The 25,892-nt window shown below is 44.1% G+C and overlaps 1 protein-coding gene and 1 long non-coding RNA gene across 7 annotated transcripts in view; one reads left to right on the top strand and one right to left on the bottom strand.

Annotated features, from left to right (window-relative positions):
* The window catches only part of LOC139084092 (uncharacterized), an 89,206-nt gene extending 78,797 nt beyond the window's left edge, over nt 1-10,409 (top strand). Inside the window, exons 3-5 of one of the 2 annotated variants that reach the window (XR_011541376.1) lie at nt 6,767-6,862; nt 7,691-7,765; nt 9,754-10,409. This is a non-coding gene — a long non-coding RNA (uncharacterized lncRNA). Of the gene's footprint in view, nt 1-6,766; nt 6,896-7,690; nt 7,766-9,753 lie in introns of both variants that reach the window. The other variant, XR_011541375.1, reaches the window with a different exon arrangement.
* TECTA (tectorin alpha) overlaps nt 3,560-25,892 on the bottom strand; it is a 68,294-nt gene continuing 45,961 nt past the window's right edge. For 2 of the 5 annotated variants that reach the window (XM_070625060.1, XM_070625061.1), the window contains 12 exons: nt 24,879-25,078; nt 20,726-21,109; nt 18,504-18,790; nt 16,644-16,924; nt 14,212-14,322; nt 12,800-13,002; nt 11,682-11,845; nt 10,989-11,237; nt 6,757-6,919; nt 5,337-5,424; nt 4,940-5,056; nt 3,560-4,354 (listed from right to left, as the gene is read on the bottom strand). In XM_070625060.1, coding sequence (XP_070481161.1) covers nt 4,254-4,354; nt 4,940-5,056; nt 5,337-5,424; nt 6,757-6,919; nt 10,989-11,237; nt 11,682-11,845; nt 12,800-13,002; nt 14,212-14,322; nt 16,644-16,924; nt 18,504-18,790; nt 20,726-21,109; nt 24,879-25,078 — 2,348 coding nt within the window. In that variant the 3' untranslated portion in view covers nt 3,560-4,253. Of the gene's footprint in view, nt 4,355-4,939; nt 5,057-5,336; nt 5,425-6,756; nt 6,920-8,622; nt 9,152-10,988; nt 11,238-11,681; nt 11,846-12,799; nt 13,003-14,211; nt 14,323-16,643; nt 16,925-18,503; nt 18,791-20,725; nt 21,110-24,878; nt 25,079-25,892 lie in introns of those variants that run through there. The other 3 variants (XR_011541373.1, XR_011541374.1, XM_070625062.1) reach the window with 3 other exon arrangements.

The raw sequence follows: 25,892 nt of genomic DNA, 5'->3' as shown, positions 1-25,892 counted from the left end.
ACGTCCTTGGCATTTGATGTGTTCTCTAAAGCTATATTCTGGTAACGTTCTGCGTCTGAGGTTTCGAGGAGGGGGAGAAATTGTATTTTGATTGGTGTGGTTCCATATGCGTTTGTGTTTCTTGCAGAAATAAAAAGAGGACACTAGAGGGTGCTGTTTGATTCTCTTTTTCACTAGGTTGCGCCGCAGATGCCAGTGCATCAGGGCACTGAGCACTGCCTTCATGTTCCTCCTAACTAGGGCCAAATTGCAATGAAATACAAGGTGCGGAAATCCCCTGAGTTCTAGGAGAGAAGCTGGAAGGTTCAGAATGGGGTAGATGCTTAATTAATTCAGAATTAGTTAAGAAATAATTCTTTCTTACCCCAAACCTGCATGATTGTCATCTTTTGATAATTACTTAATTCTTTTGGTTGAAAGAATTTTATTAGATTTCAAGCTCTCACTAAATGTCGAATGCTTCTAAAAAGCGCTAGAATATTAGTCAATGTGAAACAGTTAGTGATCTCAAGTTTACCATTAGGGTTTTGTGGAGAGCGCAGACCTAGTATTGGCTAAGAAACTAATTATAGAATTCCCAATTATCAGAAATGCCAGACCCCAAGATGTTGTCTCTTTTGGTATCAGACAAATACCAAGTTAATACGATTCCCAATTAATTTCCTTTTTAACCTTTGCTAAACGTGTGCTTTTTTTTTTCTCCTTCCTTGAGGCAAATCTTTTTGAGTGGCAGGGAAAGGCAACGTTCCGGAATTGTCTAAATATATACTATCATACAGTTTACATTCGTATAGTGTTATTTTCTAACATGAGAATATTTGAAAAGAAGCTTAATACACTCATTTTACGGAGAGGAAAGTTAAGGTGTGATATCGAATGATTTGTTTTAAGCAGAGAATTAGTAGAAGGGTCAGGATCATCTTCCAGTTCTTCTGCCTTCCAGATAGTCAGCTAAGGGGCCTGTTTATTTTTACTTCTGTAGACATATTTCTCTTTAATACAGAGAGAAGTGATTGACTCAGAGACAGTGTGGCAGCAGTCAGCATGGATTTCCAGTTCTTCTGCCTTCCAGGCTCATGGGAAGTTTGCACAACCCTGCTCTCTGAAAGTTAGTTATGGCCATACAACTTGCTTTGGCCAATGGAATGGGAACAGAAGTGATATGATCCCTTCTGGGTTATGATTCTCCACACTCTCTCCCCTTGCTGAGGTGAACCCAAAGTGTCATGTTGAGCTGGCAGCATCAAAAGATAATGAAGTCTCAAGAAATACCAAGGGTTGGCGAGGATGTGGAGAAAAGAGAACCCTCATGCACTGTTGGTGGGAATGTCATGTTTCCAGAGTGCAGCCACTATGGAAAACAGTATGGAAGTTCCTCAAAAATTAAAAATAGATCTACCATATGATCCAGCAATTCGACTTCTGGGTATTTATCTGAAGGAAATAAAAATACTAACTCAAAAAGATATCTGCAGCCAATGTTCATTGCAGCATTATTTACAATGTCCAAGACATGGAAACCACTTGAGCATCCACTGTTGGATGAATGGATAAAGAAATACATATACACAATGGAATATTATTCAGTCAGATAAAAGAAGGAAATCCTGCCATTTGTGACAACATGGATGGACCTTGAGGGCATTATGCTGAGTGAAATAAGTTAGACAGAGAAAGACAAACACCAAATCATTTCACTTATATGTGGAATCTGAAAAACAAAACAAAAGAAAAAAACAAAACAAAACAGAAACAGAAACAAACTTATAGATACAAAGAAGAAACTGGTAGTTGCCAGAGGGGAGGGGTGGAGGATGGGCAAAATGGGTGATGGGAGTCAAAAGCTACAAACTTCCAGCTATAAAATAAATAAGTCCTGGGGATGTCATGTACAGCATGGTGACTATAGTTAATAATACTGTATGTATATTTGAAAGTTGTTAAGAGAGTAGATCTTGCAAGTTCTCCTCACAAAGAAAAAAATTAACTGTGTCGTGAGAGATGTTAACTAAACTTATTGTGGTGATCATTTCCCAATATAGACATATATTGAATCATTTTGTTGTACATCTAAAACTAATATAATGTTATTTGTCAATTATATCTCAATAAAAAAATGTTCTGACACGGGAACAGAAAAACCAATGGAAGAGAGCCAAGAGCTCACAAACAGAACCACAGAGATTGAAACTTGATATATCATAAAGGGGATACCACAGTTCTAAGGGAAAAGGATAAACTGTTCAATAAATTCTGCTGAGAAAAACAAAAGACAATGAAGTCTCCATCAACCTCCACTCCAGGGTAAGACTGAGGATCAGAGACCCCCAGCATGAGCACAAAAGAAACCTTGGTTGTTTAAGCCACTGAGGTTCCGGGGGTTTCTGTCATGGCACCACAACCAGCTTGTCCTGATGATAGATGAGTTTGGGATGCCATCCAAGTGAGAACACCAAGGCCAAAAATAAAAGCACAGCAAGAAAGGATTGAATTAAAAAGCTAAAAAACCAACTACGATCTTTAATTTAGAAATTTCTAATGCTTTGATGTGAAAATCAATGAAGAGAAGTTATTAAATATCAAAACACTTTCTCCTTGTATGTTTTTAGTTAGAATTTATCTAAGGTAATCAAGTGAAAAGATAAATGAGACATTATTGTGTTTAACTCAGCATCTGTCTGATTGTGAAAACCTCAACTTTAAACTGTGTGAAGGAGAAGGGTGCATGAGCCCTGAACCTTCTGATCCCGAAGTGGGGGTTACTCTAGAGTTGAAGTTTTCATGTGATAAAAGCACCTGCTCGTAACATCAATTTCTATCACAGTGAGGAAGAAGTATGCCTATGTCTCGCCTAGAATACAAGGTTTGATTCCTTAATCCATCTCAATGGCCAGCATTTTCCCCAAAGGTCTTAAGATGTCCAAGTTGAAGCAGATGCGTATATTTCTCCATCAGTCTTAGCCACAGAGCATGTGTGATGCAAAGACAATTTGTTGACCCTCCCAGGGGGCTGGGAGAACAAAGAAGCTCAGTGTAGACTCAGTCTACACTCCACTTCTCCAGCCCAGTGACATCGGGATGGGGTCCCTTTTACATGTAAGACAACAGAAATCGTATCCGCACCCACGGTCAAAGATGCTAATTCTGCTCAGCTTTTCACAAAGTTCCCAGAAAAATACAAAAATGCCATCAGCGTAAATCCAAAACAATTTCAAAATAAACCTGAAGTGGGTTTTACTTTGTTTTCAACTTTTAAAAAGAGAGGCACTCCAGGAACGTATTTAGCAGGCCCTCCATTTTGTAGTTAATTATGGTAAATGTATGTTTATGTACTACATACAAAAGAGGATGCTGTCTGCTTCTCTTCTACATGGCACCTTAATACCCTGCTAATGCTCTGTAAGTGCACACGAATAGTCACATAACAAAGTGCATTAATGTTCTGGCCGGCAGTGCCGACTTGGTCCACTCGCTGCTGCTGCTTCTTTCTTTAAATCATAGCATGCTATTTAGTGTGCAAGGCTTAACCTCAATAACAATGATTCCAACCACCAAGGAATGAGAATACTTGAACACAAAGTTTATTTAAGCATAAAACACATTAAAAATGATTTGGTTGATTTGTAAAAGAGAACGGATTGGGTCTGAGGGGCAGGGATGGGGGGTGGGGTTCCCCAGGTCTGCAAACAGTATACCCAGTGGCCAAGCTGCCATGGCAAGGTTGAAGGACATGAGGGTAGGGAAGGAGCTCATCATGAACAGAAGGGAGCAGCACTTGCGTATCATAGAGCAGACACTTCCAAACATCGGAAAGTTTCTAGAGGGAGTCAGACCTTCCCATCACTGCTTCTCAATATTGTTCCAACAGGCCCTCTCTCTGAAAAACTGATCCAGAAACAGCACTGGTTTGACAGATTGCTCTGGTCAGATTTCCGGTCAGTCTTTTGTAACCCAAATTTTTTCCTTTACTGGTTATTCATGTGAACCAAATTTTCTAGGGACAACTGTCTGGAAATTTTAGGCAAGATATATGCTTTCCACAACTGGCTTTTAGAAGCCCCGTTGCATACTTTGAAAGAGGAGCTTGGGATTTCACTCATTTCCAGAACTCTGACCAAAGTTTGAGGCAGGTGGCATCACTTTGAGATGTTGAACACTTTCAAAAAAAAGTTGACTTAAGGGGACACACCTTTTATCCTACAGGGAGTTGGAGTAAGTAAATTACAGTACTTTATATGGCAACCTTGAGTTATTTATGAGGTCGTGCCTGATTTATAGACAAAATGCCATAATGAAATCTGGGTCATGATGAGAAGCAGCGTCCAAACTTGAAGTTCAATGGAAGAATTAGAGGCTGTGAAGAGAGAGGAACATAGTAAGTCCCATGAAAAAAACCCAACACGCACCTGTTTGATAGAGATCAGACAGCTTTGCAGTAATCAACCAAATAAAGGAAAACACCGTCCTCATTGCCAAGAACACACTTTGCCCAAAAGGCCCTGACTGAGGCAGCAAAGAAACAGAATTAACCCAACTTTTAGAAGAATCCTGCTAACCTCAGAGGGAACCAGGGAAACCATGTGTTAAGGCCACTGCAGGATGTCTTGCTTGTTCAATCAAACATCCCATTTCCAACCACAGCCCAAGTAGACTTGGCAGCCAGATTTAAGGCCAATTTTGGTCCATAAATGGTTGGATAACTTTTTTTTTTTTTAAATCACCTTTATCTGTTAGATAAAAGAGGAGGGACCCCAAGGTTTTAAAAAAACAAAATGGCGCTAGAATTCCTTGGGTGTTTTCCACGTCTTTCCATCTTCATTTCTGGAATTCTTACAAATTGGTTGCTGACTGAGTGGGCTTCACATATGAATTTCTCCTTCTCAGAGTAAAGAACTTCTTGTGCCTCCAGCTGCCTGGCCTGAACGGGAGGTGTATTTACCTCGGCAGCTCTTGCCATCCTCCTGCAGGGTCCCCGTCACACAGCTACACAGAGGCCCATCCACCCGGCTCGTGCAAATCTGCTCGCATCCTCCACTGTCCTCACACCAGTCCAGTCCTAGGAAAGAGGCATCGAACAGATTAACTGTAGACAGTTCAACTCTTCAACTCCAAGCCTCTAAAGAGTGGAGAGGAAGAAGAGAAGCCCATGGCTGTTGTGAGTGTTTAGCAGTCTATGAAAAGATTTCAACATGGAATGGGCTGTCTTCTCAAACTGGTATCCTCAGCTCCTCAGTCACCAGATTCACATCACAGATGAAAGACACCCAAGAGTTAGCCCAAGCCTTCCAATCCCATTATCTTAATAATGTATAATGTGGTTTAGTGACCATACGTACTTTTTCTCCTAATAGGTCCCACTGAAATGATCTGTTCTTTAGGCTCTTTGGTATAATCTGTGGCAATCCTGGAATTTTGTGGGCAAATCTGAAAGACAGAACACCAGAGGGAAAACTTCACACGATTAAGCTGATAACTGATTCTCCACCACGTTTCCACCTCCAAAAGAGGCAGTGGCTCTGGCCTCGAGCACTATCGCTGCTCAGATTAATTAGAACCAATGCATTCTTGATCGCTGAGCCTGTTGAGACTCTGGGCTTCATGTTGAACAGAACTAAATATAGTCTCCACATTAGAATTTATTCAAAAAGGATCCCTTCCCAGGAACGAGGATGGTTGGGTTGCATCGAACAATGGTGTACATAGCAGCATCTGTGAGCAGCTCTGACCATAATCACGTCTCGATTTTTCAAACATGGGGTAAGCAGAAAGCTGGCATGTTACAGGTTAGAGACCAGGTACCAGTGTAGTAAAATCTTAGGAACATAGCCACACATGATGGGGATGTGAGCCTGGCATAGAAGAGATGACTGGTTTGTCACCTCACCCCACCAGTCCCGCCAGAGGCTCAGGCCCTGGTGTAGACCTGGGCGAGCTACAGGATAACCCCTGTCTAAAGAACACCTAGGTAAAGTGTGTTCTGAGCACAGGAGTTGGCTTCTTTAGAGGAGTGGAGCCTGGCCCCACTGGTCACTTCAGATTCAGGTGGCCTGGCTGCTTGAGTCTCTGGTGCAGTGGTGTTTTTGTTTTGTTTGGTTTTGGGTTTTGCTGAGGAAGATTCACCCTGAGCTAACATCCATGCCAATCTTCCTCTATTTTTTTAGTATGTGGGCTGCCAGCATGGCATGGCTGCTAACAGAGGTCCACATCCAGGAACCAAACCTGGCCCACCACAGCGGAGCGCACTGAACTCAACCACTAGGCCACCGGGGCTGGCCCACAATGGTTCTTAAACGGGGCCAATTTTGCCCTCCAGGGGACATTTGGCAGTGTTGGGAGACATTTTTGGGTATTGCAACTGCAGGGAGGTGCTACTGGTATCTAGTGGGTGGAGGTCAGGGATGCTGCTAAACTTCCTACTATGCACAGAACAGTTCCCACAACAAAGAGCAATTTGGTCCAAAGTGCCAAGGATTGAGAAACCCTGGTCTACTGTTACACCAATGACAGACTGACATTTCAGAGGTGGAGGAGTACGAGGACATCATTCTATTGTGTTCTTGCTCTTATTGTCCCACTAAAGATGACTGCTGCTCCTACACGCATCTGAAGATGATTCCAATTCAGCCACTTCCAGGTGCTCTAAGTCCTTACGAACTGTAAAGAGCCACTCAGATCCTGCATTCATGATCCCCATGTTGGGAAAACTGGGTCCATGAGAAATAAGGCTAAGCATTTAATTTTCATACTCTCACTTACTACTTTACAGGAGTACTTTTCTGAGTCACAGAGGGACACCGCACAGTGAAGATGAACTTCATCATAATCTCCAATGAACTTAAAGACGGTGACGTGGAAGCGACAGGTTAGGGAGACACCGTTCTCCTCGATGCCAATGGTATTATCTTTAATGTTCTGACACCTATTCAGAAAAAATGGAATCTTTGCTTCACATTTTCATATTTCATATAAAATCATCATAAACGGTAAAGATACCTTTGCATTTGAAAGTGACCTCTCGACTGTGTGGGTTTGTCATTATTACCACTCCCTTATATTTTCATAGTTTGTTTTAAAAGCATCAAATAGTACAAGTTAGTATCCTAACTGCAACTAAAAACAAAACGACCGGAGAGACTGCGCTCGATTTCCCAGCGCTTCAGTTTCTCATTCCGCCTCCTCATTATGCTGTGTTTTACTGACATCCATTTAACAAACACAAGATTAGTCCTTAATTCTTCTGTACTTTCTTCAGTTAATTATCAGCTTTGGGAGGGGCCCCTGTTTCAAACCCTCTTGGGAAATGTTCCCACATGTGAAAGTAGGTGGAGCTGGAGGAGAAGGAAGAGCAGTCAAGACGAGCTCGAGTCGTTTTGATGTAGGAGACTGCTGAGTCGCCCCCCTCCCTCTCCTCCTCGGGTACTGAGCCAGCAGGCGACCACAGCCTTGGCCCTCCCTCGGGCACAGATGCCTGACCTCTGCTGCTTAGAGTTCCCCAACGCATCACAGTCTCCTAGGCCCCAGGGTCTTCTCACGTAACGTTTCCCGAGTGGAAGTCTTTCGGCTCCTCTTCCCATGCGTAACCCCTGCTCTTTCTCCAGCACCAGCCTATGGCTCCCCCTCCTTTATAAATATCCCCCAGTGTTGCCCCAACCAGGCAGGAACAGGTGGCTTTTCCTGGACTTCCCAACAGCATCCATAGAGCCCTTGGCGAGAAGGAATCAAGTCGGAATCCTCACCGTGTCTCCAACACACTGCAGGGCACGTAGTAAGTATTAGAAATCTTTGTTGGGTGAATGAATGAGCGAATGAATGAATTGTGGGACCATGGCCAAGACTGGCCCATAGGAGCCAAGGAGCTCTTTAAAATGACAAAGATAAAAAGGGCGACTCTGTTCCTTATGTTTCCCTCCCCCGGCCCACACGATTAAATAGCTTAGTGATAAGGAGAATTAAAAACTGAAGTTATCCTTCAGCATTTCCACACCTATTAAGTTTTGTAATTAGTCTTCAAGGCAATCATCTCAAATGCTTTGAAAGAAAAACTTACTTGCCGTATTGTTCCTTGTCACTGTTATTCATTTGAATAATCTAAATTGGTTCAAAGACTCTAAAATGTTCACAGCCCTCCAATCTTCACAGAGACCTTCCGTCTTAACCAGACCACTAACTCCCCGAGAGATGACTTGAGGTTGAGGTAGCAGAAAGACATGGAGCAGAAGGAAGAGTCCTATGGAAGAGGGGGCAGGCTGTCTGGATGCCTGCCTTGGCGTGAGCAAACAAGCCAAGCTCTAGAATCCTCTGTCCACTCTCAGAGGAACAACTGTCCTTTCCTCTGTCTAGGCACATGAAGAGGAAAGAGAAGAGACCTCTGTGTCCTCAGGCTTCTGAGTCACTGATAGATGTCAGTGCCATCTCTGCCCTCCACATAGCTGAAGAGGGACAGCTGACCCCTCCAAATTCTGAAGTGGACCCACTTTGTTGTTCGTTCATTCAGCATTGGGCATCAGTTTTCCCATAAGGTCACTGGAAATAAACAATAACCACATCCCTCCAAGAAAGGTCAGAAGGACCCAGGAATTAAAATTCTCTCACATGATGAAATCACTTCACACCTAACAACAGTTTAATTTGAAGGCCTTTATTGAGACCCTGGGGGAAACTGAGATTTATGAGCATGCTCACTCACTCGCTCTCCCTCTCTGGGTCCAGTCTGTTAAATACTATTTAAAAAATGCCAAATAACACAGCGTCCTTCAAAGGAGGCACCAGCCAGAGCCTGGGTTTGCATTTGCATAGTGGCTCAGATCGTAGCCCTTTCAGGATGGGAAGGATGATGAGAGGGGAGGGAAGACATGAGGAGAAAAGGGGAACTGTGACGTCAACCCCAGCATCTAGGCCTGCTAGACACCAAGTAGTCACCACATCCTTCCCTTTGCCTCTGAGGGGGCTAAAAACCGATTCAGCAAGGCAAATGCCTGAGGGAGGTCTTTGCTGAAAATGCCACACCGTGCCTCAGCACCCCGGCCACACACCAGGCCTGGCCAGTTAGGGAGTCGCGGTGTCTTGATATCTGGAGGGACTCTTCCTCCGCCCCTGCTAGTGGGGTGGCCTTGGGGGAGCTGTGTGCTGGACCTCAGTGAGCCTGTTTCACCTGCAAAATAGTGGATATTTATTGTTTGAACCACACCCTTCTTCTTTTGGGGCACCATTCATTCCCCCCCCCCCAGCCTTGAAGCTAATTATAGTATCCACAGCACTGTCTGACCACCCCAGGGATGGGTGCTGAGCCAGGCCAGTGACAGGGTTCAGGACTCATTACCCCCAACTTTGGCCCATTGGCATACTGAATATTTTACGTTGAAGGAGTTTGAGAGAATGGCGAAAGCAGGAAGGCCACTTTGACCTTTCCTCGACACTTCTCCCCTGGAACAAGTCATGAAACCCTCACATGACAGGTGCCCTCCCTATACTGGAGGAAAGGAGCATCCTTATCTCCAAAGACAAAGGGATGCAGAGAACAATCCCAACAAACAGGCGGAGTGTCCCCCAGGTTACTACACGTGCCTCCTACTCTGTGACCTCACACACTTCTCCATGACTGACCACTCTTCATCAAACTTAGCATAAAAGACCAAGGTTGAACCATTTCTTTGGGTCTCCATTTCCTTATGAGGGCTCTCGTGTCATGTAAAACTTATATTGAATAAATTTGTATGCTTTTCTCCTTCTAATCTTTGTCCATTTAATTTGCAGACCCAGCCAGGGACCCTAAGAGCATCGAGGAGAACTGTGCCCTCCCCTGACACCAGGCAATTTAATGCTGCATCCTCTTCAAACAAAGAAGAGGCAGGTGATCCAAGAAAGGCTAGATATATTCCTCCCCAGGGATTCCCTGAACTGGGGTTAGAAGGAATGCTCGCTCCTTAGGCATTACAATGCTTAAGAATGCGAATCCAGGATTGCCAGTATCTAACGAGATCAATGAGAGAGAGAGAGACAGAGAGATGAGGGAGAGAGGGAGGGAGAGAGAGTCTTGACAGCATTTGGCTGCCTGGATCCGATCATCCCTGAAGCCACTTCCACTCTTACGATTTGGTTTTGTAACTGTTAAATGCCTTGTATTTGCATAAGCTAGTTTGAATTGGTCTCTACCACTTCTAATAGGAAGAATTTTGGTTACTATAGTCATCTGCTTTGAGAATTATCATATTGGGGTGATGAAAATGTTCCAAAATTAGATTATGTTGATGGTTGCACTCCTCTTGTAAATTCACTAAAAATCACTGAATTTTACACTTAAAGCAAGTACATCTTATTATTATTATTTATGCAATAAAACTGTTAAAAAAAGAACTATTGTTTAAAAACTAAGTTTTTTGAAAAAATAAAGATAATTATCATTATTGTTATTCAATCTATGTCTTTTCTTCTTTTCATTCATTCATTCATTCAATAAATTTTGTTGCAGAACCACTATGTTTCAGGAAATATACTAGGTGAGGGCATATAAGTGGTGAGTAAAAAGAAATTCATGGATTTTATAGGCTATTAATCTAATTCTTTTTAAAATTTTGATAGATGTTCTATTCACCCATCTTTAGCTATTCTCATTACATTCTTTCATTTGCAGATGATCTACATTTCTCTCAAATTGAAATTGAGAATAGGCAGAACAGAATCCCCTCTTTGATCACTTTGAGAATAAAGTATTTTGTAGTTAATGCCACATGGACTTGGGGATCTATCACTAAATTGCTGTGTCTTTAAAAGTTGCTTGATCTCACTAAGCCTCAGCCTTCTCATCTATAAAATGAGGCTTATAATATCTACCTCATAAGCTGTTACGAGAATTAGATGGTTCATGGATGCAAACGCTGGCCCTGTAGGTAGTCAACAAATATTAGTTCCTATTCCCTTCTCTAAAGACTGATGTAGACTAATATTACACTAAAGGATCTGAGACTGTCCTCTACTAAGAGGCTACCTACCCTTCTTCAATGATGAAATATCGGAGTTTATCGTTGCTGTCGCGGGAGGGAGTGGCATAGCATTTGTTCAGTGTCAGGATCAAATGTGTGGCGTCAGCTCCAACCACAAAGACCCCTACATACAGCACATCTCGCGTTGTCAACACCACTTCACCCTGGCGGTAAGGATGTTTATAGGAGGCATTTTTGTAGAGCGCCATCTTGGTGGTGAAGCTGCCTTCTTGGGTTGGAACTGTCAGGTTAATGACACTAAAAGGGAAACAATCATGAGGCAATGAACCCGAAACAATTATATTTATTCAGTTACCTACCTCTTTTCAAGCTAAAAATGCAGAAGGAAGGCAAAGCAGATAGAGTAAAGTCTAAGGTTGCGCTATCCAGTAGGGTACCTGCTAGCCACGAGACAATTAAAATTAAAATTAAATTAAAAATTCAATTCCTCAGCACCCCCCAGCCACATTTTAAGTGCTTGATGGCGACACATAGCTATTGTATTGGATAGTACAGATAAAGAATATTTCCATCATTGTAGAAAGTTCTATTGAACAGTGCTGGTCTAAGGCATTTAGATTCAGAAAATAGGAATTATTTTTCCCTAGTGTTTTGAAGACAAATGCTAGCAATTTTGATTATGCTAACCTTAACTGTCAAGGGAAAGACAAAGCAAAGCACACAGCCCAGGAGATTCTTTACCTCAGCATGGGCTTCACCACAGCGTCTAAGGAGATCTTGATATCCAGCTCATAAGCACACGAAAAGTCCACACTGATCGTCCGGTCCCTGGTGATGATGTTGCCAGTGTTGTTGGCACTTTCGATCCAGACTGTGTTTTTATACATGATATGAGTGGCATTGGACTGCAGAGCAAAGGGAGGTCAGAAATCACTAAATCTGGGAGTGAGTATGTGGCTTGCATTTCAAATCCACAGCCCTGAAAGCAGAGAAATGGCTTCATTCCACACATAACCCAGAGGCCAGTATAAATCGGTATGGAGCTGGCCTCAGCAGTTACAAAAAAGGATTATAATAGATGTCAACAGCACCCTGATAACCCGGGATGCCCAGGGAGGATGACTTCATGTCCCACTGAATTCCAGCTACGACCAGCCCCCCATTACCTGTGGGAACCCAAGCTGGGGACAGCATCAAGTACTGCCATCACGAGGTAACATAAATCTTCTTTTTCGATTCTTAATTCAAAATCTCTCCTCCACTAAATCTTTTACCCGACATGCCCACAAGTGCCAAAATGAACAAATTCAAGTTTTACCTTCTTACTCTTTTTTCTCTCTGATAAAACCATTAATGAACACAGTTCTCGAGAACAGACAGACGGCAGGAGGGAACAGGACGAAGAGAATCAAGATGCTTTGCTAACCTATAAACTGGATAATCTGACACAAAGTTGGGACCCTGCTGTGTTTCTGCAGCCAACTGTTAAATGACGTCTGGGACACCCTTACCCCCTGAAATAGCTGAACCCAGCTGTATTACCTGGAAGAACAACAGAAGCATGAAAGAGGTAAAAAAAAAAAATTGTCAATATTCAGGGCAAAGGATGACAGCAGACAGTGCAAACCAAGCAAAGAAGCCTGTCACTCATCGTACTCATTCGGTTCAATCAACCACTTAGCACCAAATGATTATTCTCCTTGATGTCTTCCATTTTGTACGTCCGTGCCTTTTGCTGTTTTCTAAGGAGGATCTTTCTAGGTAGACCACCCTGAAGTTGCCTTCAAGCACAATCAATGTGCGAACACCCGGAGCTGTCACTCCCTCTGCCAGATGCTCTTTCCGCCCCCACTGCTCACCTGCACGATGTTTCCACAATTCCCTTTGGTGTTGTTGATCTGAAAGGAGATGAAATCTTCCCCCTCGATGCCGGTGCACTGTCTGTCGTTGATGCGTACGCCCTCCCGCTCAAAGCCGAGCTGGAAGAGTTTGCACTTGGATATGGACACTTCCATCTGGGACGGCTTGCAGGTCACCTCTGCATCGATAATGTCATATGAGTCTGTGGGGAACAGTTATGACGAAAGGCAAGTCAGTGGGAGCTGGTCCTGCTGAGGGGTGGGGGCGAGGCATCCCTTTACCATTTCCTTTCAAGAGGCTAATGATCTTTGCACAAAGGCTGTGGCATTTCTAGGGAAGCTTTGATCAAACCAAATGAGTGTATGAATTCATTCCAAGCAATAACTGGGGCATGGAAGAGCCTTTTTAAAATGAGAAAAATGCTAATAAAGCATCTTTTATCTTTTCTTAACAAACCCAGGATTTTTCCCACATTGTGATGGTAGCAACTTTTCCGTAAGCTACATGCCGCAGCTGGTTCATTGGGGCTTGGCCAAAGAACATGTCCCCAGGTGACAGCAGCACTGGCCAGGCCACCCCAAAGTCCAGCTGATCCCTAGGCGCTCTTGCTTTTTGACACGGTGATGCACCAATTGACATTTTCTGTGAGTACATAAACACAAGCTAATGAGCACTATAGAAACAGAGAGAAACATTTTTATCTGCTTAGGTGAAGCCCTTGAACAGCATGTTGTCCCCTCCTATGGAGCCTTTTAGTCAATTAGGCTTTCATTCTCTAATGACGGTAAATTTAGCATGTGCCTTCTGAGTTACTTGGTTCATGCAAGGGCGCAGAGCTGGGAGGCAAAGCGGCTCCACTTCAAGCTGACATCACGGGTGCGCTTGGCCAGGGACAGGGTCAGTCCTACCTTCAGGGGCTGCAGTTACGAACAGGACCCAGAGTCCTACTTGTTTACCATTTGCTTCAAACATCTCAGTTGTATATTCAGGACTAAAAAAGCCACGGGCCAGAGAAAGCCAGCTTTGAACGAGTCTTAAAGCGCCCTCCTCCTGATTCTTTCATGTTGTCGTCCAACCCCCTGACTTCCCTGTGAGTCTAAAAGATCAATTTGGATCTCTCTGATGCTGAACGTAGCCTCAGATGGAACTGGCTGATTCTATTCGTGTACACATTTACGTGTTATAATTTATTGAAGAAAAGGATGTAGCCACGAGGAAGTGAAACATTAGCCTACTTTGAAGCGGTCCGATTGCTTCCTTGTTATGCTTAAATGCACATGAAAGCTTCGCTATTTGGGTTTCTAACCTACAGTGTGGGACGTCCGGGCTCCAACTCTGGAGCTTTCCTACTGGGCTGCTAGGCCTCTTCAACTGGACCTGTCTGCCTGGGGAGGAGGCAGGTGTCACTCACTGTTTCCATAGGGGGGCGGCTCAATGCAACCACACAGCTCTCCTCCATTTTCCAGCTCACAGGTTCGGTTGGGACAGACTGCCCCCACACAGGGGTCTTCAACCACTCCTGCTAAAAAGGAAAACAAACAGAAACACGCACGACTTGATTTTCACACCAACACACAGGCGCATGTGGTTACACTCCGGACCTGCCACTTTAAAGGAACTGGTGATGGTCAGATGGCTGCCACAAAGCAACAGACCTTCTGGAAAATAATGACAATAGCTAGTCATTGGGCCCCTGCTATGGGCCTGGCACTGCACTTCATGCTCTGGTTGCTTTATCTCCTCCAACATTCACAAATACTCTGCGAGCTAAGTGTTATAAACCCCATTTCACAGCCAAAACCTGCCCAAGGTCTCGAGCAGGTGAAGGGAAGTGGTGATGACGGAATGCACAGACACTCTTTCCTGCCAAGGCAGACCACCACTGCTGCACTTGCTACACTGTGCTCAGTCACGTGCATCCGGATCTTTACAGAAAGAGTGGGGTCCAAACCATTCATCTCCAGATTCCCAACACCCAGCCACCTCATAGTTGGTGCTCCACAAATATTTGTCAAGAATGAAAATTTTAGGGCCAGTAAGATCTCAGAGAGGTCCCTTAAACCAGGATTTCTTATCCTTTTTGATTCATGGTCCATCTTCTCCATAAACTTTTTAATTTTATAAAAACAGACCACCCAAAAACCCAGAGAGTTCACCAGCATTGACTTAGATTAATGGTACTGTTTTGCCAAAAAGGGAGAAACTCTTAAGTAAAATATCAATGTATGCGAAGTATCATCATATCATGAACACTATTTCTGTGGCAGATGAGTTCGCACACAGACCATCTGCAAGATCAACACTTCGGTTTGAGAACCACTAACTGACAGCATTTCCTTTTAGAGACTCACTTCTTTATTTAAAGACTCTCTCTCCCTCTCCAGATGTAATAACCCTCCGATCCATCATGGTATATGACGGTTAGTGCTAAAGAAACAACTGTTCAATCTCAGCGTGAACCAAGTCAGCTTCAAGAGTTTAAAAATGAAATGAAAATCCCGAGCCGTCCCACAGCTCCGGATGCCTCTCCTGACCCCTCTGCTAAGTAGGTAACTACATGAGGTGGGAGTACAAGGACGGCTAAGCATCACCCTGTCTTAATTTCTGGAAGGATGACAGAAGGAAAGCCATCAGCATCACTTAGATACATTTCTTTTTAAAAAGCTTCCTTTTATAAAGAAAATGCGCTCCAGAGAAGCATTCATTTACAGATCTGGTGGTCTATCTGCCGATAGGCGAATAAGACATGCCCTTATACAACGGGAAGCTTTGAGGTTAAAAACAAAAGCTGATTTGTTTTTAATTCCAGACAATTTTAAAAGTTCAAAACAGTTACAGTTATTTAAAGTACTGCTAATTAACACAACAGGGTAAAATATTAAAGTTATCAAACAAAACATTTCTGTTGATTTCCAACAGAGACTAGTAATTTGCTTGTTAAGAGCTTCTGAAATCACCGAATGCATATTTTAATTAACTACATTGTTTTTAGGTTCTGAATTAAGTGCATCCCTCCTCTTGCTCAGGTTTGGTCTGCAAATTTAGTGACGGGCAGGCACAGACTTGGATGGGCCAGTTTTCCTGGGGGAACCTGGGTGTGTCAAGGTATGTGCACACATTCTGTTGGCCGCAGTATCATACTGCATTAATGGGGCAGAGGGACCCGTTATGTACATGGCTACACATATACATATATGACACATTTATGTGTGCTTATGTACATATTTGCTCCATCTATTTGATTAGCAAAGTAAGAAAATGAACAAATAGGATAATGGATATACACATCAAAATAATTTTCTTACTACAGAAAAAAATACAAGAATCTATAACTCTTTATTCATCAACTAATTTAACAGTGTATAATTCCTTTAGAAATCCAGAACGCAGCTTCCTTTCAACCCAGGCAGATACAGCCAACTCAATTCCAACTCAGCTTGCCACTTGCCACACGCCATCCATTGCTGATTTGGGCTCTAACCCATGTTAGAGGAGCCGACGTAGAGCTGAGTTTGGGACTGAAATCAATCAGGAGTCCCAGCCTCTGTCCCTCTACCTCCTAAGTCACTAAACTGATGCTCCTCCAACCCAGAGAACCCCACCTTCCCAAGACGGTGTTCCAAATTCCATGACTGGGCAGGAAGTACAGGTGACTGAGCCTCCACTGAAAACATCCCTCACGGGATCTCTGCCGCAGCTGACAACTCTCCCCTCTCCAACCCTGGAAGCAGAGCTACGGTAGCGGTGGAGACCAGCCAGCCAGCCCCAGACAACGCAATGCTACCTGCAAAGCTGTTCTTCTAACTTAGAAAAGAATCAGCAGGAATAAAATAATTCTCTTACAGCAATTCTCTTTCTCAATCCACTCCGTGCTGAGGATCCCGAAGGAGCGACAGGACTCTCCGTAGGCAGCCAGGGAGCCGCACAGCTGGAACTTCATGTGGTTGTAGCAGCCATCCAGGTAGCAGGACTCGTAGAAGGGGAGGGGGTCGAGAAGTCCGTAGCAGGGCTGGAAGAAGCCCTTCATGTCGGTGAGCTTCAGGCAGTAGCCGTCGCCCTGCATCTTCTGGATGTGCACGTTGTCACACATGGCTGCGTACTGTGAGAACTGCAGCTCGTTGCAGCTGGGGGCAAGACGTCTGGTCAGACTAAGTGAAGCAAACACAGCCATTCGAGATGTCCAGTGGAAGGGAAGACTACCTCGGTTACCTCTTTGGCTAACCCAGAAGTCAGTGTCCTATGCTGATTCCGACACTCATTTGCTGTGTGACCTTAGGCAGGCTAGGTAATTTCTATGGTAAATATCACTGGGACAAGCGAGGGTAAAATAAAAATAATGGATTGGTAGCCAACTTGTCAGAAAAAGGTAGATATTGATATAATAACCATTAACCTTTGATACAGTTGACTGATATAATTGATACAGTAACCATTAGCAGGTATGGATAAAACAACGAACAACAATAATAATAATGATGATGGTTACTATTATTATTAATCAGTAATGACAGTTGGTAGAATTAAGAATCGAAAGGAAGTCCAGAAGCTTCTAAACCAGTTCCAGTTTAGCTGTCAGAGACCAAAAGCAAAACCTTCACAAGAAAATTGGTGTCAGGCTGAAATCGTTTATAAAAGACGGAAGAAAGGAAGGGAAAGGAAGCTTGGACAGAATCGTAATTCCTCAGGAGGAGCTGAACCTTGCTCATCTTTGGAAGCCCCTGAATAGCTTAAATGTCCAAAGTTGTCATTTTTCTAACTGTGGGCCCAATAAGTGACATTTTAAAGGGGGCATTCAATTAGAAATTCTGGAATCTAATCCTGGCTGTGCCACTTACAGGCCCTCCTCATGTAAATCATTCTGCTCTAGCCTCCATTTCACCTAGAAAAGGAAGAGACTGCACTAGACATTGCCCAAGCTTCTTCCAGCTCTGGGTCCCACAAGTCTAATTTATGATACATTATTCAGTTTACACCTGCAGAATGGTCAAAGAGGGTTCGGAGCTTCATTTCCACATTTGGATATTTAGCTGATGTTTGGCAGGTTAAGGCACAAGAGGGGAATAGAGTAAAGAAATGCCAGGAAAGAGAAGCATTTCTATCGATCCAGAAAGGTATCATCATAACTCAGCAGCCCAGCGGGGCCCTAACTTAAACACCTTTGGAATAACTTGTTTAGCTGGCCAGAGACGGGCCTGATAAGAACTTGGGTGATGTCTGTTTTACAAAAGGCTTTCCTGATTCCCGCCGGCTTCAACCTGCCCAACCACAACCAAGCCTTCTGGTAAGAGTCACAGACCCCTGATTAAACCCAGCACTGGGGAGCAAGGGACAGCCGTTCTTCTTCTGAGTCAACTCAGAATCCCACCCCAGCAGGGGCACCCAGCTCCCAACTGGGCCACTGGCCAAGGCTTCAGAGTTCTAATCCTGGGTACACTCTTCTGCATGTGTGGACGATATGAAAATTCAGAGTCAGATTATCTAAGCCCAGTTGCTTCCTCTGCTGTTTGAGAAATTACTGAGGCCTCTGCTGGGCCTATTTGTATCCTGAAAACTCCAAAGGCCTTTGGGTCTGCTCTTTGTAGGAGAGGTAGGGTGACGCTATAGAAAGTGTGCTCCTCACTGACACCTCCCATGGACGTGGGAGGATTAGGGCCACTGAGTCTAGGGGCTCGTCTCACTTAGTCTAGTGGCTAGAACTCTCACCTCTTCTGCATGCCATTGGTTTTCCAGCTCTGGGCCAGCACCACGCTGCTCACCACCGGCTTCCCCCGCAAGGTCACATAATCATCGGTTAAGTCCCCGTTGAAGTTGCCACACAGCCCACACACTTTGTTCTGCAGCCTCTCGCTGATGCTGATTTTTATGACGTTGAAACCATTGTAGTATATCTGGATATCAGGGCTGGTGTCGATCACCAGGAACCCCTCACTGCTGTAGATTTTGGTTGCCAACCCAGTTATAAATGGAACATTCACTTGTGTGCCATTCACCTATTGGAGGGAAAAAAGGTAAATGACCCTTAGAGCAGGGGTTGGCAAACTTTTACTGTAAAGGGCCAGAGTAAATAATTTAGATTTTGCGGGCCAAATGATCTCTATCGCTACTCAACTCTGCCCTCGAGGGAGGAAAGCAACCATAGATGGTATGTAACTAAAAGAGTGAGGCCGTGTTCCAATAAAGCTTTATTTATAAAAACAGCAGCAAGTAGATCTGGCTGAACTCCAAAGTTTGTCGACCCTTGCCCTAGAGTTTAAGGGCACTCACTCATCTTACTGGCCACAGTGCCCCTAAAGAAGCAAAGTCTGGAGGCAGAGAGGTAAGAAAACATTAGAAAAGTATAACCTACTCCAAATGGCTGGATTTTTGTATAAAACTTCCCCAGCATAAACCACTTACTGAAAATGAAATCCCAACACTGTGCTAAGGAGAGTCTATCACGATTAAAATGAATCTGGGGATCACTGTCATGTTTACAGTTTTCTTGTTTATAATGCACAAACAGAAGGCTCCCCCCAGAGGTCCTATAAGCACAGTATTTTCTGTATTTGTCATTTTCCTGCTTTGTAACAGTTTCTTTTCTTAGCCCTTAGGATAGAACATAATATGCTTTTCCCGTACTTACAGAATAAATTGGGATTTTTCCCCCCGGGTTATTAGTAACTTACGTTTCTTTAAAAAAAAGCAGAAACCTTTTTGAAAAATACGATTCTTTACTGTTTTGGCTAGCTTGGGGTATACTATTCAGCAATGATCTCAGTTTCTCTCTCTCAGGTGGTCATTTTCACTTTCCAGCTCCTGTATTCTGGACAATGCAGTTGTGTCTATGTGGGCCAATTTGCAAAAAGTAATTGCAGTGTCAAAAACAGTAGCAGTGTTCAGTGAAGTTAAAAGCCAGTATTAAAATCTGGACTCATCCTCTTAAGCTTGCAAAATACCTCCAGTCTTTTGCCTAATACTGAATACTAAGCTATCTGATGACTCTTCAAATAAAGATATGCTCAGTGTGTGATTATCTGAGCCAACGGTGGAAAGCACATACACACAGTAACACTCAATTCCAAAAAATGCTAATATGTATGTCCTGGCCCTCTCCCCGGCCCTCCCTAGCTGTAATCACAGCCTTGGGGCCTGGTTCCATCTTCCAGGTCTACCTGCTGTGTGCAGCCTGGTTTAGCTGAGAGGCTGGGGCCACCATTAATAGTTCATCAGAGCAGATGATCTTCTTAAAGGGAAGGCGGTAGGAGGAATCCAAGTCAGAGAGCCATATTAGTTATGGAGATGGGTTAGAGATTCCCATTTATTTATACACAGGTCCAAGATTCACAAGAAACCAGGCAGCTGGCTTAAGAAAGAGCCAACCTAAGAGAAATTCACCATATTCAGCCTCCCATTTTCTTTCACTTGGTATGTCATCATGGGGCCCTCTGACAGTGGGGATGCTCCATCTGGTTTTTATTCAGGTAGCTGTTTTTATGGGCAAATGCTTGCCTTCTCTCAGCTTCTAGAAAGGATGGCAGAGAAGAAAGATTGGGTCTTGGTACAGGTAGGGGCAGAGCCAAGAATAATTTTAAAGGCTCTTAAAAACAAACCAGACGCTTTTGGAAATTAATCCAGAGTAAAAGCTGACATCTACCATTTTGTCACCTGAAGCTTTTGTGACGCTATTGTGGCCCTGAGACATTGTACCTTTCCTCCAAGGCCTTTGGAATCATCAGCAAAGAACTAAATGGGACCCATCCTTAGCTTGTAGAATCTTTACACTTTCATTCTTTAAAATCTGGTCATCTGTGTATGGTATATATGAAGCAACAACAAATTTAAGGATAAAGATCCTCAAATTTGGTTATCCGAGAAGACCACAATGTCCCCTAGTCAAGCCCTTGTTCCAAGGCACGTTTTTTAAGCATCAAGGACACGTTTGTCACCTTGACAGTGTTCCGGTCGTTGATGAGAATCTGCTCTTCGTTAATGTAGAAATAGACGGGCGAGATGATGGTGAGGTTGGGGGCCGACCACTTGTCGAAGTTGATGATGAGCTGGAAGGAGATGTCGGGCAGCTTCTGGCAGATGGTGGAGAGCACGAAGGCGCAGTTGGCAGGGAAGCGGAGGAAGGCGCCGTCGAAAGTGCGGAAGACGCCGCCGCCAGCCGCCAGGCAGTAGGAGGTCTTGGTGCTGAAGCAGCCGCGCACCCCGTGGCGCAGCGCGCACTCCTCGTCGGACTTGCACTGGCGCGGGTCGCACTGGATCAGGTTGCGCCGGAAACAGCGGCAGCGCCGCGTACAGTCGCTGTTCCAGAACAGCTGCTTGGGCTGGAAGAGAGGCGCCGTTTGAATTAATCTCAGGCTGTGGTCAGGACTGGGGACCCGAAAGCCCAGTCCATCCGGACCCTCTACTGGGCTGGGCTGGGCTGGGCTGGGCTGTCTTTAATGGGCTGGAATTTGCAACAGGGAGCAGCAGGGAGACTGCTTCATTTCAAACGTTACCTCAGGTCCATGTAACTCAGATGCCAAACAATATGCAATTTCGTCTTTATTGGTTTCAATCAAGAACTCGGGAATCTTTACGGCTGAATTGTAGAACTAATCACAGCCAACCTGAATGTGCAGCTGTTAGAGGAACTAGGTGAAGAGGAAAAATATTTGGTAGAAAATTATTCTATCAAGTACTTGCTCCACTTCAAGGATGAAATTTAAATTCACTCAAGAAGAATGATAAAAGGTTAAAAGAAAGTGATAACCAACTCTTATGATGAACCATTTCAACATTTCGTATTACTCACCGTTCCGAACTCTTTCCTGTATCTAGTCTAATTCTAATTTACTGCTATTGCAAGTCCCTCCACTTCTATGTGTCCTGAAATGGGATATGTAGAGAACAGTGAAGTCCCGTCAAAGGGAAGCTTTGGAATCAGGCCACCTGGGTTTGAATCTTGGCCCTGCCACCCTGCAATGAGCCACCTGGGGGAGCACTACTAACCTCTCAGGGTGTCAGCTTGCTCATCTCCTAACTGGAGATGATAGTAATGTCTTGCAGGGCGGTTGTGAAGATTAAATAAGACGGATAAAGCACATTTCCTCGCACAGAGTTGGCACTCAGCGAATAGTAGCTGCTGTTGTTACAGGAGAAGAAGTACTTCTCCTCTTTCAGATGGTGAGGAATTGTATAAAGTTATAGAAAATACCCACCACTAAGTATATCCTCAATTGGTGGCAGCCATTATTTTCTACTGTTCCACAAACAAACAACAATCTGTAGACACAACTCTACTTGGTGGAATTGTGCTCTTGGCCTTACACTTGTTCTAGATTAAGAACTCCAGGGAATTGTTGAAAATTGGTCATGACTGTCCATGTGGGATGTGGTCCCGACACACAGACTACGTCACACAGATGTGGGCACTCGGGGTGCTAATTCAATTTACCAAAACGGCGCTATCCAAAAAAGATGTTTTAATGGCACAGGAGGCCTATGTTTCTGTCTGGTCACTGTCTTCTGCTTTAACTATAGATTTATCAAAGCCCTGGAGATCAAGTATAGCTGTGACTCAGACTCAGGGGTACATAGATGCAGGGCGAGATCTTCCAGGAAGAGTTTTCTCCGTCCAGGGCACTTCAAGACGCCACTGCCGAGTCTTTCATCCTCAAAGTAAAGTAGTTCCTGGAACAAGTCTTCTCTCCTTTCAGGCCTGTAAAATATCCTGGGTGCCAGCAGCCTCACAAATTGACTTCATTTCTCTTATCAGATCTGCGGAATAATTGAGCGGATGGTCTGGCCTTTCTCTGATAAGATGTCAGACATTACATGGGTGGAAAGAGAAACATAACATGATGCATGCGGATATGATCAAGGATAAATAACTCATCCCCCAGGAGAACTTGATCATGCAACTAGCATCACGGTAAAGTGACTGGCCCCTAGGCTGCTTTCTTCACCTTAATTAGACCTGACAGTGACAGCTGGGTGATTACCCTACATGCTAATGGATGGATGTGTTCTCGCTTTATTTCCAAAGAGATTTGTTGTATCAACAAGCCCAGAAGCTTGCTGGAATTGTGGCAAGTAGATGTGGATTATTTGTTCTGTGAGTTTGCTACTTCCTAGACATAAGCTGTTGTCAAAACCCACTGACTTTCTGATGAAAAGCAGATAATAATGTTTATAATGCTAATAGCTGCCAAGAGCTGCACCATGCGTTTCCTGAGAGTTCCAAGGGCTTTTGTATGCATCATTTCATTAACACGCCTGGATTTCTTACTTACAAAATGCTTCTCAAGAGAATAACAATAACAACAAAAGAGCGGCTACCGATTGTTGAACTACTAAGTGCTAGGTATTAGGTGCTGGGTAGTAGGTGCTAGGTGCTAGGTACTAGGCGAGGCACTTGGCATGGATTATTTACACAACCAACAGTACTGAGTTGGTATTATTAGTCACACTTCATAGATAGGGCAACTGAAGCTCAGAGAAACGGGGCAGATTGCTCAATGTCACACTACTAACGGTGGTTCAGCTGAGATCAAACCCAAGTCTTGTTCCATTGTGCCACAGACACTCAGGATCCCCACTGAGGGTACATGACACGCTTGACAGATAGATACACGTCAGTGAGTCTCCGGACAGCGGAGCAGAGATTCAAAGAGTGCCTGCTTATCTCTTCTCCCAGATTGTGAGAAAATGGAATTTGTTATTATTTTCTCCCACATGTTCTGCCTTTTGCTCTCAAATTATAAATATTTCTAAGAGCTAACTTCAAAACCCACCTCTCCCAGGAAGTCATCTTTCATTAGTTGTACTATTTTACTCTACTTCTCTCTATCTTTCTAAAATAACATTTAAACAAATTTCCCACTGAAAATGAGATTGAGGGCAACTTCAACGTTCACTTTCTTTTCTTAATTCTCAAAGTAAAGTCAACTTAGCTGTTCTTGAACAAGAACAATGCCTCTTTACAAAAAGGAAACATTATTTATTTTTTGCCTAGTTTCTTTCTAGTTCAGACATTTCAATTAGATTTTTTTTAATGCTGCTATTCTTTTTCATTTTAAAATTGATTAATTCTGTAGGGTATTATTTTTCACTGTTGATATGTTATTTTGTAATTGTTCCTTGTTCTTTAAAGTGCATTTCTTTTTCTCTCCTGAATAGATTTTTAAGTTCCTTAAGGCAAGGAACATGCTTTATCATTCCTAACAATCCCACTCGCACACTGATCTGCAAAGAGCAGACACTCCGTATTTGGGGCTGTTCACTGTCTATTCACCAATATAAGGCATCAGTGTCATTTAAGCAGACACTGGGCATGAGGCAGAACCATGGGCTAAATACGTTCTCCAGCGAGATCTTTTCTAGTTTAGTATCATGGCCCATAAAGAAAGATTACAGCGTACGAAAAGTAAATGATGTAGTGAGCTAATAGGTTTTACTGAGGGACATCTACGAAGGGCATCTTCATCAGCTCTGTGTTAAACCCCCACAGAGAGAGAAGCAGAGGGCAGGATATGGGGACACAGCACTAAGCAGTCCAGACAGAACTCTCTGGGGATGGTACCAGAGTGATGAATGGCACATGCTGAGATGGTAGCCTTTGCTCGCTCTCAGGGAGCTTCAATAGCCACAAGAGGGAAAGCCACTCCTCCCAGCCTCGAGCCCCATATTTTCCAGTTAAAAATGTCCTTAGCTAAGACAGCTACAAATGTCAGATTCACAGCCAACATATTTCCAAACTACAGCCCCATCAGAAGCTTTCGAACTAAGATTTACAGAAGAGGAAATCAGAAGGGCCTTGAGAAAGGCTTGGCGGAGAGAGAAACACAAATACTAGTGAGGAGGGGAGGCAGAGCACCAGAGGAGGGAGAGGGAGGAGAGAGTGAGGCCCAAATGTGTTTCCACATCCACTACTAACTGAGCAAGAGCCTCACCTGACCAGTTCTTAACCTTTTTGTCCCTGTCCCGCCTCCCTGCAAATAAGCACCACAATCTTCACAATGAAGTGGGCAGACTGGTCAACTGCGACCACCTCCTTGGAGTGAGAAAGCTGATGACTGGCAAGGAGGAACAGGCAGGGCTGGGCTCCCCTACCTCGTAGTATTTGCCGTCTGAATAGCAGCCGCAGTTGTGGGGCAGGATGCAGCTCTTGCCGTTGAGGACGTAGCCAGGGTCGCACTGACAGCCCTCCACACAGTAGTGGTTACAGTCACTCTTCAGGCGGATGGCGGCACAGCGAGGCTGGCAGACACTCACGCAGCTCTCATAGTGGCTGTTGGGAGGGCAGGTGACAGCTGGAACAGAAGACACAAGTCAAGACTCAAATCATCACAAGGACTGTAAAAGGTTTCCAAGATGGAGCGTGTGGCTGGAGTGAGCTTTGCCATCTTCCCTCGTTACTGCCCTCTCTGCTTAGGGAAAGCCTCTATCTGACTTATTACTGCTTGAACAATGGACCAAAGAGCAGATGGAGGTAACTAGAGGCTCCTCACGTAATCTTTGTTCTCTCCTCAGCCTTGTTTTTGGAGGGCCTCTATAACCTGCCACCTTAAACCCACCTCCCAACATGCATCTTGACTCCAGTTGGTGGTGCCATTTGATGGCCTCCTCGAGCTCCCAACACTCATTCCTGCCTTTAGGTCCTTACTCATGTTGATCTCCCTTATGCGTGCCCTTCTTCATTCTCTTAGCCTATCTAAATTCTCCATTCTTCAAGTCCTGGGTGGAGTCTCGTCTTATTCATAAAACTCTGTCTTCTCATACCAAGACCAACTCCCTTTCACCTCAGAATCTTTTTCTCAACCAGTAGTTTACAAATGGTAGGACCCCCAAGCACCTTGACTTCTGAGAAAGCAAGTGTGCACCATGTGTGTGCATGTGCGTGGAGACTGACCAGTGTCTACTATGTTCCCTGGTTTTCAGATGCATGTAGATGCTTTCATGGACGGCAGTTAGGGTCCTGGTGAAGAGCGTGAGCTCTGTAGCCAGCTGTCGGAGACCGGAGCCAGTTACTCAGCCTCTCGTGGCCTCAGCTCCTTATCTGTGCAGGGCAGATACCCAGAGCATCTCCTTCACGGCTTGCTGGGAGGGATTAAGTGAGTTTGCGTG

The sequence above is a fragment of the Equus przewalskii genome, chromosome 6 (assembly GCF_037783145.1).
Source record: "Equus przewalskii isolate Varuska chromosome 6, EquPr2, whole genome shotgun sequence".
Lineage (NCBI taxonomy): Eukaryota > Metazoa > Chordata > Mammalia > Perissodactyla > Equidae > Equus > Equus przewalskii.
Note: the sequence above shows the minus strand (reverse complement) of the source record. Positions and strands in the feature narration are given on the sequence as shown.